The sequence below is a fragment of the Sus scrofa genome, chromosome 9 (genome assembly GCF_054392235.1).
Source record: "Sus scrofa isolate SSC_HxYL_T2T_F1_AM1 chromosome 9, Sscrofa_HxYL_maternal_Yorkshire_Landrace_v2.0, whole genome shotgun sequence".
Classification (NCBI taxonomy): Eukaryota; Metazoa; Chordata; class Mammalia; order Artiodactyla; family Suidae; genus Sus; species Sus scrofa.
Window position 1 is genome coordinate 26967383 of NC_139391.1, and position 13210 is coordinate 26980592.

Here is a 13210-nt window from a genome sequence, read left to right on the forward strand (position 1 = left end):
TATAGATTATTACAAGATGTTGAGTTCCCTGTGTTATACAGTAGGTCCTTGTTACTTAGCTATTTTATATATAGTACTGTGTATATTTTAATCTCAATCCCTGCCTCACCTCCTCCCTTTCCCATAAATTTGTTTCCTATGTCTGTGAGTCTGTTTCTGTTTTGTATATAAGTCCATTTGTATCTCTTTTTAAAAAGATTCTACAGATAAGTGATATCATCTGGTATTTGTCTTTCTCTGGCTTACTTCACCTGGTAGGATGATCTCTAGGTCTGTCCATGTTGCTGCATGGTTTGGGTTTTTGCTTGTTGCTTGTGTTTTTTTTTTTTTTTTAGATGGGAAAGACTTGATCCGTTTATGTGATGCAAAGAGAGGGCTGGTGGGGAGCTTAAAGGAAAGACAGGTCCTGAAATCCCAAGTACGGTCTAGGAGGAAGCAGGAGGCAAGGGAACCGGGAATAGCAGAGACACTTTGAATCCGAGGAACGCTTGCCTGAGAAACTGCAGGGTGAATGGGGGTGATGGTGGATTTGAAATCTTTAAATGCCACTTTCATTAGAAAGTTCCTTATTCACCCCGAACGGCATGACCTATATTCCCGTGGAACAGCCTGATACCTTTTTTCCCATGTTTATCTTCCAGTTGAGGATCCCCTTTGTAACTTCCACTCCCCGAACTTCCCGAGGATCTCAGAGGTGGAAATGAGAGGTTCCGAGGATGCGGCAGCTGGAACAGTGTTACAGCGGCTGATCCAGGAGCAACTGCGGTATGGCACCCCGACCGAGAACATGAACTTGCTGGCCATTCAGCACCAGGCCACAGGGAGTGCAGGACCAGCCCACCCCACCAACACCTTTTCTTCCACGGAAAACCTTACTCAAGAAGACCCACAAATGGTCTACCAGTCGGCACGCCAGGAGCCGCAGGGTCAGGAACACCAGGTGGACAACGCGGTGATGGAGAAACAGGTGCGGTCCACGCAGCCTCAGCAGAACAACGAGGAGCTGCCCACGTACGAGGAGGCCAAAGCGCAGTCGCAGTTCTTCCGCGGGCAGCAGCCGCCGCCACCGCCGCCGCCGCAGCCGCAGCCTGGGGCGGTGGGTCATGGTTACTACATGGCAGCGGGTGCCAGTCAGAAGGCCCGGACGGAGGGCAGGCCCACGGTGAACCGCGCCAACAGCGGACAGGCGCACAAGGACGAGGCGCTGAAGGAACTCAAGCAGGGCCACGTCCGCTCGCTCAGCGAGAGGATCATGCAGCTGTCGTTGGAGAGGAACGGAGCGAAGCAACACCTCCCTGGCTCAGGGAACGGAAAGGGGTTCAAGGCGGGCGGGGGCCCCTCCCCAGCCCAGCCTGCAGCCAAAGTGCTGGACCCCCGAGGTCCTCCCCCCGAGTACCCCTTCAAGGCCAAGCAGATGATGTCCCCGGTCAGCAAGACCCAGGAGCATGGACTTTTCTACAGCGACCAGCACCCGGGGATGCTCCATGAGATGGTCAAGCCTTACCCTGCGCCCCAGCCTGCGAGGACAGAAGTGGCCGTCCTGAGGTACCAGCCACCCCCAGAATATGGGGTAACCAGGTGATTATCAAACCTAGAGGCTTTAAACAATTTTTTTAAAATAATTTTTTAATGGAGGTATAGTTGATGTTAATGTGTATTACAGGTGTACAATAGAATGACCAACAGTTTTTAAAGGTTCTACTTTATTTAGTATTATCAAATATTGGCTATATTCCCCCCGTTATACAGAATATCCTTGTAGCTTATTTTATATCTCATCGTTTCTACCTCTTAATTCTTAAAACTTCCCCTCTCCCCACTGGTAACCATGAGTTTGTTCTCTGTATCTGTGAGTTTGCTTCTTTTTGTTATATTCACTAGTTTGTTGTATTTTTTAGATTCCACATATAAGTGATATCATACGGTACTTCTTTCTCTGACTTATTTCACAAAGCTGAAAATTCTCAAGGTTCATCCATGTGGCTGCAAATGGCAAAATTTCATTCTTTTTATGGCTGAGTAGTAGTCTATTTTGTGTGTGTGCGTGTGTGTGTGTGCATATACCACATCTTCATCCATTCGTCTGTTGATGGACACTTGTGTTGCTTCTGCATCTTGGTAATTGTAAATAATGCTGCTTTGAACATTGAGGGGCATTTTACCTCTTTGAATTAATGTTTCTGTTTTTTTCATATGGGGAGAATGGAATTGCTGGGTCATGTGGTCATTCTAGTTTTACTTTTTTTGAGAAACCATCATCCTATTTTCCACAGTAAACCTAGTTGTTTAACTCATGTTTTTAGCACTCATTACTTTCATGTTAGGTTTTTGTCATCAGGTTTTTTTTTTTTTTTTCTTCTGCATAATATTTTATAAGCCACCTTTTGGGCAAAATATGTAGACTGAAACAGAGAAGAGGGCAGCTGGGGATTTTTCTCCAAATGCAACAGAAGGAGTTGGGAATTTATGAGTTTAGAGGAGGAGCCTCTGTTGCTGGCTGTACTTGGGAGCTTGGCCTAGCGGCCTGGCAGAGCAGCAGTTTTCCTGGCTGGCTTTGTGGAGAGCGTCCAACCTCCTGGAACATATTATTACCGTGGGGTTTTATAGAGCCTTTCTTTTTTTTTTTTTTTCTTTTTTATTAAAGTATAGTTGTTTTACACTGTTATGCCAATTTCTGTTGCACAGCAAAATGACCCAGTCATACATGTATATGCATTCTTTTTGTTATATTATCTTCCATCGTGGTCCATCCCAAGAGACTGGATACAGTTCCCTGTGCTGTACAGTAGGACCTAATTGCTTATCCATTCTAAATGTAATAGTTTGCTTCTACTAACTCCAAACTCCCCATCCATCCCACTCCCTCCCCCTTACCCCTTGGCAATCACAAGTCTGTTCTCTATGTCTGTGAGTCTGTTTCTGTGTTGTAGATATGCTCGTTTATGCCGTATTTTATTTATTTATTTATTATTAAATTTTTAAATTAAAGTATAGTTGATTTACCATGTTGTCAATTTTTACTGTACAGCATAATGACCCAGTCATACATACATATATGAATTCTTTTTCTCATTATCTTCCATCATGTTCTATCACAAAAGATTGGATATAGTTCCCTGTGCTATATAGTAGGACCTCATTGCTTATCCATTCTAAATGTAATAGTTTGCATCTACTAACCTCAAACTCCCCGTCCATCCTATTCCCTCCCCCTCCCTCTTGGCAACCACAAGTCTCTCCTCCATGTCTGTGAGTCTGTTTCTGTTCTGTAGATAGGTTCATCGGTGCCACATTTTAGATTCCACATACAAGTGATATCATATTTGTCTTTCTGACATTCTTCATTTGGTATGATAACCTGTAGTTGCATCCATGTTGCTGCAAATGGCATTATTTTGTTCTTTTTTTATGGCTGAATAGTACCCCATTGTATGTATGTATGTACCACATCTTCTTAACCCATTCCTCTGTCGATGGATATTTAGGTTGTTTCCGTGTCTTGGCTACTGTGAATAGTGCCGCTGTGAACATACGGATACACGTATCTTTTTGAATTGTAGTTTTGTCCGAATATATGCCCAGGAGTGGGATTGCTGGATCATATGGTAGTTCTATATTGAGTTTTCTAAGGAACCTCCATACTGTTTTCCATTGTGATTGTACCAGTTTACATTCCACCAGCAGTGTAGGGGAGGGGTCCCTTTTCTCCACACCCTGTGGAGTCTTTCTTCATTGTCAATTTTAAAGGAAAAGGTAGTCTGAATTCTAGAACAGAGGAGTTAAAGGGACCATAGAAATCATATGGCCCAACTCCCTTATTCAACAGATGAGAAACTAAAGCCTGGAGAGGTAAAAAAAAAATGCCCATAGTATGTGACTCTGAAGCAGCTGGAGCTGGGCTCAAGTCTCCTGTTAAAAATTTTCCCTTCATTGCCCTAACTCCTCTTATGACTGACTGATGGATTTAATAGCACTTACTGAGTGTGTACTCTGCACAGCCCTGTACCTGGTTCAGAGATAAAGATATGGTTCCTGCCTTCAAGGTCCTGGAGCCTTGTCTCAGGGGAAACCAGCATCTGAACAGATCCTTGCGGTGTCGTGTGCTATTTTAGGATAGAAATGCATGGAGAGCATTAGGGAACCAGGGTGGGTAGTATGACTCACAACCGAAGGGCTTGGGGAGGGCTTCACAGAGGAGGTGACCTTTGAGTTGGGTCTTGAAGAGTAAATGAAGGTTGTGGGGGTGGAGGTGAAGTCGTGGGAGGACCTCTGTGGGGGAGATGCCACATCTTCTGACAGAAAGTTTGGGCGATCTTGCCTGGCATACGTTGCAATAATGCAGAGCCCTGGTGGGATCAGGTGGGGGGAGAAGTGGCAAAAGATGTGTTTGGACAGGGCAGTTGAATTTAGAATTTATCCATAAACAGTTAGGAGATCACTGTTGATATTTAATAGGCTGTCTTCAGGAGTTTCCATCGTGGCTCAGTGAAAATGAATCTGACTAGCATCCATGAGGACGCAGGTTCAATCCCTGGCATCGCTCAATGAGTTAAGGATCTGGCATTGCTGTGAGGTGTGGTGTAGGTTGCAGACACGGCTTGGATCTGGTGTGGCTGTGGCTGTGGCTGTGGCATAAGCCAGTGGCTACAGCTCCAATTTGACCGTTCCATATGCCATGGGTGCAGCCCTGAACAGACAAAAGACCAAAAAAAAAAAAAAAAAAAAAAATAGGCCGACTTCAATGGCAGCAAAGGATGAATTAAGGAAAGAGAGACTGGAAGCCATGAAGACCTTCAGGGACAGGTTCAATTGTCCAGAGAAGAATTGGTCACGGTGGCCTAACTTGAGGCCTTAGGTATAGGGGAGCTATTTGCTACAAGAAATAGAAAGGACCTCACGTAATGATTGACTGGATATGGGCAATTGGAAATAAGGCAGTTGGAAAACAAGCTCTCAGCAGAGAAACTGGGTCTGGAGATAACAAATTTGGGAATAGCCAGCATCTAGATGTTGTTGAGCCTTGCCTGGGGAAAGCCTGGAGCATGAGAGAAGATACAGAGCCACTGCCTACTATGGGATATGTCTTTCTTCTTCTCACCAAGGCCGCTGTTTATCTATTTCTACATCAAATAAAGTGAGGTTTCCCCATGCGACCCCAGCAGCTGTGTGCAGGGCATACCTCGGCTGCCCATCTTCTGAAAAGGGAGCGCCTGGGCCTTGGCAGAGAGCGAGCCGGCCGATCTGCCCGCCACTTACTTCCCAGCTGCTGACACATTGTCCTGCATTAGGCGGGGATTGGCGGCTGTGAAGCAGTGTACCAGCCCTTAGGCCTCTGATGGGCGGAAGTTGGATGGCATAGTCTGACCCCACTGGGGAATCAAGATGGGACCTGGCTGGGGGTGGGGGGAGCTTGTTCTTACCCGTTTATGGTTCCTTAAGCCAATAGGAAATTTAAACTTAAAAACTATCAATTTTGGTTTTTTTTTTTTTTTTTTTTTTACTTTAAAAAAATGTCTTTATTGAAGCATAGTTAATTTACAGTGCTGTGTTAATTTGGGGTATATAGCAAACAGATTCCTTTTTTCAGAATCTTTTCCCTTATGGGTTCTTACAGGACATTGAGTAGAGTTTTCTGTGCTGTAAGTAGGTCCTTGCTGACCATGTGTTTTATCTATAGTAGTGTGTTCATCTCAAACGCCTGATCTCTGCCTCCTGCCCTTCCTCCCCTTTGGTAACCATTCGTGTGTCGTCTTTGTAAGTCTGTTTCTGTTTTGTAAATAAGTTCATTTCTATCATGTTTCAGATTCCACCTGTAAGTGGTATCGTATGGTATTTGTCTGACTCACTGTACTTAGTATGATAAAAGCTATCAGGTTTGAAGAGGAAAAACACATTTTCACATCCCTGGTCTTAGCACCTTGTTGATTTACTAGCGTTAAATAACCCATGAAGTTTGTGTCGGAATCATACCAGAGTTTGCTTTGTGGTGATTCACGTTTGTGCCTAATCGTTTAACTCAGCCTCTGCAGCTTGGTAGAAAGTGAAGATACCCACAGATGAGGTTTTCTTCCTTCTCCTTGGCTTTTACTGCTTGTCAAACGGCAACGCCTCAAGTGGGTCCTTTTGCTTTTCGTCATTTGGCAGTAGGTGTGCGGTGAGTGGAAGGCGTGGTAAGGGGGAGAGGGGAGCACTTCCTGGAGGGCCACGCAGGGATTGGTGGGCAGTTATTTATCTCAAGGTCATGATGTCAGGAAGAAGAAGAAATATATAAAGGATTTGAGCTGATAGCCAGGCTTGGCAGCTGCATAGACATGACACATCAAAATGTCCCAGAAGAGGTAACAGACAGGCCATTGAGGCCGGGCTCCAGAGCTACAAGGCGCCTTTGTGAGCCTGGCCCTGGCTCGCCAGCATGGCTCCAGCAGTGCACCCTTTGGCTCACAGGGTAAACAGAGTTGTATCCACACCAGCCCTGCTTCAGACACATTCCATGCGGCCGGAGCTCCAAGGGTTGGATCTGAAGCTCAGCAGTGTGTGATGTTCAAGTTATCTTTGACCCAAGAGAAGAGCCGGGCTCCTTTTCATTTCACTGACACATTCCCTTGTGCTTAACGGGTTATCAGTTTGTCATGAATAGCGATGGTCTGGGAAGCTGCAGGCTGTTGGGCCAATACAACATAGACTCCTGGAGAGGAGGAGAGGCCTCTGACTGCACTCACGGGGTCCATGTCCTGGCCCCATGGTGCAGAAAGGGGCTCAGTATGTTGTGAATATTGATCCAGCCCTGATCCAGTGCTTGGATCCAACCCATTACGTTGTTGAGACTTCACTTCTTTTTGCCTAGAGATGGAAAGGTCAAAAGAGCATAGAGCTTAAGATAAGAGGAGTAAGGCCTTGGAGTTCTTGCCTTCATTACTCACCCCTCATAGCTTAGTGATTCTCTCACCTGCTCTGATCTGAAAGGGATGGGAGATGTGTGGTGGGCTATGGTCCCCTTTCATGGGAAACCCCATGGAGAAGCCACCAGTCAAGCCCTTCTGGACTTGTACATCTTGGCCTTTTTCATGAGTGGGCTAGTAGGGCTGGGGAGATGGAGGGTCTAGGGAGACCATGCCCTACTGAGATGGCTGGTGGGGACCTCCAGGGAACATGAGCCGGCCATGGATAAGGCTCTGGTTTTGTTCCTGCTCCATCTTCCTTTTCTTTCAACCTGAAAGTGGAAATATATATAAATGAGGACCAAGTGAGAATTGGACAAGTTGTTCTATGGAGAATTATGCTTTTAAAAAATACAAGGAAGTATGTGGATATTAACTCTGACACACTGTGGAGACAGAGCATTTCCAGAAGTACTGACTTGGCTCATGCACAGTCTGAACTGTAATAGAAGTGAATGTGCAGATGAAAACCGGTAGACGATCTAATTATTATCAAAGCAGTGTGGGGGCATGTTAGTCAAATGCATGTCTGTTTTCCAAAGAAATCTGTCCATATTTCCAGAAGTAGAAATTAAAGATGCTAAAAAATCACTTAAGTACCCTATTTTTTTTAATACAACCAGTGTTAACATTTTTCTTGTACAAATTAATCTTTTCACTTTTTTTTTTTTTTTTTTGGTCTTTTTAGGGCTGCACCTGTGGCATATGGAGGTTCCCAGGCTAGGAGTTGAATCAGAGCTGTAGCTGCTGGCCTGTACCATAGCCATAGTAATGCCAGATCTGAGCTGCATCTGTGACTTAAACCACAGCTCTCTGGATCCTTAACCCACTGAGCGAGGCCCAAGATCAAACCTGTGTCCTCTTGGATACTAGTCGGGTTCATTACCACTGGGCCATGACAGGAACTCCCTTTTCACATGTTATAATCATAGATTATATTCAGTTTAGTATCTTAGCTTTTTTATGTAGTATTGTATTATAGGCTTTTTTTCCAACAGTGCTTAATTGTTTTCATAACCATCTTTTTTATTGCTGTATAATATTTCAAAAGTGTATCATTTCTGTTAATGATAGTGCATGCATATCAAATTTTCCATACTTCTTTAGGAATTATTATTTAGAAATGATATTAATGGGTAAATTGTGAGCATTTAATGACTTCTGATACCAGATAACTTTATAAAAACATTATAGTGCTTGATTCACCACCCTTTGACCAACGTTAGTCATTTTAAAAACTTTGCTAATGTAATAGGCAAATTGAGTTCATTTTTTATTTTAAGTTGCCGTTATTAGCTAGATGAATTGAGGGGTATATTTGCCAAGTTCAATTGATTGGATTTTGAAAATTGGCTTTTGATGTTTTTTCTGTAGACAATCTATATATTTTAATGGCTTCAGAATAAAGTGAAACCTGTTTTCCCTAACACTTGCTCAGATTTTTCAGTTTCTAGAACTCTCTCTCTACTCTTTGCAGGTAACGTGGATCAGAGGTGATGGTCATGGTAGCTTGTGGCTAAATCTTGGAGTGTCTGGATACACTTACTCTCTCCATTTTATGATATGGGGATTTATTTTTTTTAATTAAAAAAAATTTTTTTTTGGTCTTTTCTAGGGTGGCACCTGTGGCATATGGAGATTTCCAGGCTAGGGGTCTAATCAGAGCTATAGCCACAGGTGTACGCCACAGCCATAGCAACTCGGGATCCGAGCCGAGTCTGCGACCTACGCCAGAGCTCACGGCAACACCAGATCCCCAACCCACTGAGCGAGGCCAGGGATCGAACCCCGCAACCTCATGGTTCCTAGTCGGATTCGTTAACCACTGAGCCATGATGGGAACTCCTGATATGGGGATTTATGATATAAAAACTTGGGCTTAGAGAGAGAGGTTAAAGTGCCTTAGTCGCAGACACCAGCTTGGACCTCTGCCACACACTCCCTCCCCACGAGCTCACACACACTCGCCTGCTGCCAAAGATTTCCGGTTTTATTTGGAGTCATTTAGCTGGTGAATTTCTCATCAGAGTTATATATGTCACACCTGATGTCCAGCCTGTGCTCCGCCCACCTGTATTTTTTTTTTCCAGGAGGATCAGGATACCTTTTCTCTCTCTTGAGGTACCTCGGAAGATTTAGGAGCAAACCGAACCTTGCTGACAGCGGTAGGCTGTGAGCTTGGGTCTGTCTTTGGTTTGCTTTCATTTGGAGGCTAGCGACTAGGGAGGGGTTGTTTGCTTTAGCCCGTCTTTAGCAGAATGTTGCAGTTATGTAAGCTGATAAGTACTAGTTTAATGATTTTTATGGTTTTCTTATGTTTCAGGCAGTGCCAGCTTGGGAAAAAGACTAAAAATGGCTTCTGTCAATGAAAGGATCTCTTTCTGCCTGTTCCCTGCCTTTTTTTTTTTTTTTTTTGGCTTTTGTCTTGGCTGAATCTTGCCTTTCAGCATAGGGGATTTGATTTACTAGCTTCCCAGAAGTGGAGGGAAGAGTGGTAACTATTTAATAATATTTTATTTTCCTATGAATGTAAATTCATACCATTTTATTCTTGGTATGTAGGTAGATACTTTATAAAAGCATGGAGTGGGGCGTTCGACCCAGCCCTTCTATCCTGGGCTAACACAAGTGTCATTGTCTTCTTTTTCTATTAATTTTTTAAATTATTTTTTTAATAGTTATTTCCCCAATACAATTTTTTTCTACTGTACAGCATGGTGACCCAGTTATACATACATGTATTTTTTTGAATTAACTTTTTTCCTTTTTATGGCTGTACCTGTGGCATATGGAAATTCCCAGGCCAGGGGTTGAATTGGAGCTGCCACAGTCAGCCTACACCACAGCCACACAGCATTGGATCTGAGCCGCATCTGTGACCTATACTGTGACTTGAGGCAACGCCAGATCCTTAACCCACTGAGTGAGGCCAGGGATCGAACCCGAGTCCTCGTGGAGACAATGTTGGGTCCTTAACCCACTGAGCCACATGATAACAACTACAGCTTCTTCTCTTTCTCCTCTTCCTTCTTTTCCTTCTTTTTTGTGTATAGTCTTTTTTTTCCCCATTTTTAAAAATTTTACTGAAGTAGAGTTGATTTACAGTGTTGTGTTAACTTCTGCTGTATAGTCATCTTTACTATAATTCATGAATACATTAGACGTGGTTGAATCTCTTCAGTAAGACACCTAGGTTCTCATGGGCATCTGCTTTCTACTCATTGCTAGAAAATCCACTGTTTACTTGAAAAAGGTAAAAAAAAAAAAAAAAAAAAAAAACCAGCCAAGCAATATCTTAGTGTCATTATGACAGGTTTTCACCTCATGGGAAATCTGGAAGGGGCTCTGGGGCCCTTAACAGACCTGCCCACTCTTGGGTGGCTTCTGGAATTCCTTATAAATTTCAGCAGGTACCTGGCCAACAGAACATTCTGTTAATCGGCTGGTTTTTAAAGGGTGCAGTTCCAGGGTTAAACATAGTGTTCAAATTTAACTGTTTCAAACTTCCAAGCTTATCTTCCAAAAACAGTGTGTTACTCACATTACTGACTCTCTGGGCCAAATAAAGGACCCCAAAGCATTAAGTGTTACCTAAAAAAGGTATGTGCATCTCCTCTTCTCTCCCAAACCAAGTTATTTGGAATCCTGAGCAAATGCAAGCATTGCAAGTGCAGGGCAACAGCCTTTCTCGGAAAAAGCATGAGCATCTTCTTTTAAGAGGACGTCAGAGCCATCGATGCCATGGATCCCCTTGGTCTTTCTCTGCACAGGCCCGTCATCCATCACCACCAGCATCCTTCCCGTCAGTGTAGGGGGTTTGAAGTTTTCCCAATCCGTGCAGGGAACCTGTGGTGCAACCAAGCCCCCAAATTGCTCATGTGTTCCTTTAAAAAATGCACAGGGAGTTCCCGTCGTGGCGCAGTGGTTAACGAATCCAACTAGGAACCATGAGGTTTCGGGTTCGGTCCCTGGCCTTGCTCAGTGGGTTAACGATCCGGCGTTGCCGTGAGCTGTGGTATAGGTTGCAGACGCGGCTTGGATCCCTCGTTGCTGTGGCTCTGGCGTGGGCCGGTGGCTACAGCTCCGATTCAACCCCTAGCCCGGGAACCTCCATATGCCTCGGAGTGGCCCAAGAAATAGCAAAAAGACAAAAAAAAAAAAAAAAAAAAAAAAAAAAGGAAGGTACATTTTCCCCTAGAAAAACCTCCTGGCCTGGTTTTATTTAGCCCAGAGTCAACGTTACTGCCTTTCTCTGGGAACATGCCAAAAGTTGGTGCAGGAAGGAGGGAGGGAGCAAAAGGGACACAGCCCTGGAGCACATGTGGCAAATGAAAGAGAACACCTCTCGCGTGGAAACCCACGTCCATCAGCGGTGCAGCCAGAGCGCAGCTGACAATGTGAAGGAGCCTAAAGATGACGGGCTAAAAGAGCAGGTCGTATTCTGGGTGGGCATGAGGTCTAGAATGCAGTAGTATAATGAAGAATGTTTGGTGGTCCCCTCTTTGAGTTGGAAATGACTGGAGGAGGAAGGGGAGTTTTCGGAGTGTGCTTCCAAACCAGTGATTTGCAGTTTAGACAGTTATGAAAAGGAATTGCTGTGTGGCATCCAAAGGTGAGCCAGACCCAAGGCTGTTGGATTAACCACTGCGCGTTGCCCTTAACAAAAATGAGGCCAGGGAGCCTTATTTAAATTCCACCAGCTAAACATGTGTTTTGAATACCAGCGTTAGAACTCATGCATTTGTACAATTTTTAAGCTGAATTAGGGCTGGATGAGCCAAGTAAAATGCCCTGTTTATCGTGAGAAGCGGCTCCGCAGTGTGGGAATTTCAAAAGGCTGGGGTCAAGTTCAGGTTACTTTCTCAGGAAATCGAACACAATTCCAGCTGTAATGCATTAAATGAGTAGCTTCTCCAAACAAGAGGATTATCCATATCCATCCTGGTTTGCAATAATTTTGATCTTAGTTTTCCCCAAGAGTCTAATCTCAATTTGAACATTTATGAGTCTTGTGTCTGCACAAGCGTAGGGGTCCAGGTGGGAAGGCTGGGGTTTGGGAAAAGAAGATTTGAGGGGTTCTGAATCCTGGTTCTTCCACTTTGTGGCGACGTATGTAAGTTCTCAGAGCCTCACTTTCCTTTTCTGCACCTTGGTACAGCTGATTTTTCCTAAAACGAACTGATTTTCTTCCTTACGTAAATGAAACATGTTCATTGTAGAAAATCAAGAGATACGGATCATCCCCACTTGTCCCACTGCCTAAAAAAAAAAAAAGAAAATGAATAGAAATTGCCTGTAGTCCCATTGCTTAGCCATAACCATTGTTCACTGCACTGTTCACTTTTGCTTTGAGAATCAGAAATTATAAGAAAATACTGCAAGTTGGAAAGCTCTCTGTAAATACGAGATGTTTTTGAGTGAAAAGTCTTAAAATTTGAACCTCATTACAGCCAAGATGCCCTCAACTGTTTCATCTCCTTTTTAAAATCTTTTATTTCATTTGGTGGACTTTCTCTGATTCTTAAAATAACAGTGCTGATTTTTTTGCTTATCTTTATTTCCTGTTTTTTTCTATAATGAACATGTAATAATTAGATAATGAAGTGGAGCTATACATGTTTATTGTAGAATTATGTCAAGAAAAATATGAAGAGAAAATCCATGACGTCATCACCTAGAGATAAGTGACCTTTTGTCCTAGTTTCGTCTAGTCATTTTTCTCTATATTGTTTTTTATTCAGGTGCATCCTAATATGTGTTGTATATTGAGAATTTCAAAGAATCTTTGCTTAGAAACTCAGTTGAACTGAACATTTAATTGAACGTATTGAACCGAACTGTTAATGTTGATAAATTGAAAAAGTTGTTTTGATTTTACCTCTCTATAAATAAGCTTGCTTTGGAAAACGTATTTAGCTGTTTGCATTTTCTCGTTTGAATGACTTCATCACATCTTCGTCTCTTTAATCATAGATCTTTCTTTTCTTGCCGTGTTTTGGAAAATTTTTGTCAGTCACACAAGTCCTATTTATTAAACATTAACATGATGGCCTCATTGTAGGTAAACATTGAGTTTAATGTATTGAGTATAGCATCACTGTTGATGCTTCAGAATCTGGGGACAGTAGGATGGGGACCGTTGGTCTCTTTGCATAAATTGCTCTGGTGCTCACTGAACTCTGGAATTGTCTCCAAAATGAAGCCTTTTGGTGTCCTTGCGGTATAGACCAGAGCAGTGCTGTCCAATAGAAATATGATGTGGGTCACATATC

At 43.4% G+C, this 13210-nt stretch overlaps 1 protein-coding gene and 1 long non-coding RNA gene across 41 annotated transcripts in view; one reads left to right on the top strand and one right to left on the bottom strand.

Annotated features, from left to right (window-relative positions):
* The window catches only part of AMOTL1 (angiomotin like 1), a 167337-nt gene that overhangs the window by 92702 nt on the left and 61425 nt on the right, over positions 1 to 13210 (top strand). For all 40 annotated transcript variants that reach the window (XR_014815023.1, XR_014815024.1, XR_014815028.1 and 37 more), the window contains one exon: positions 642 to 1578. Coding sequence is in view for 18 of the 40 variants with exons in the window: in XM_021062681.2 (XP_020918340.2) it covers positions 642 to 1578 (937 nt within the window). In the remaining 22 variants the exon portion in view is untranslated. The remainder of the gene's footprint in view (positions 1 to 641; positions 1579 to 13210) is intronic.
* LOC146399809 (uncharacterized) lies at positions 4560 to 10217 on the bottom strand. Its single transcript, XR_014815096.1, has 2 exons — positions 9859 to 10217; positions 4560 to 8702 (listed from the first exon to the last, which is right to left on the bottom strand). It is a non-coding gene; the product is annotated as an uncharacterized LOC146399809 (long non-coding RNA).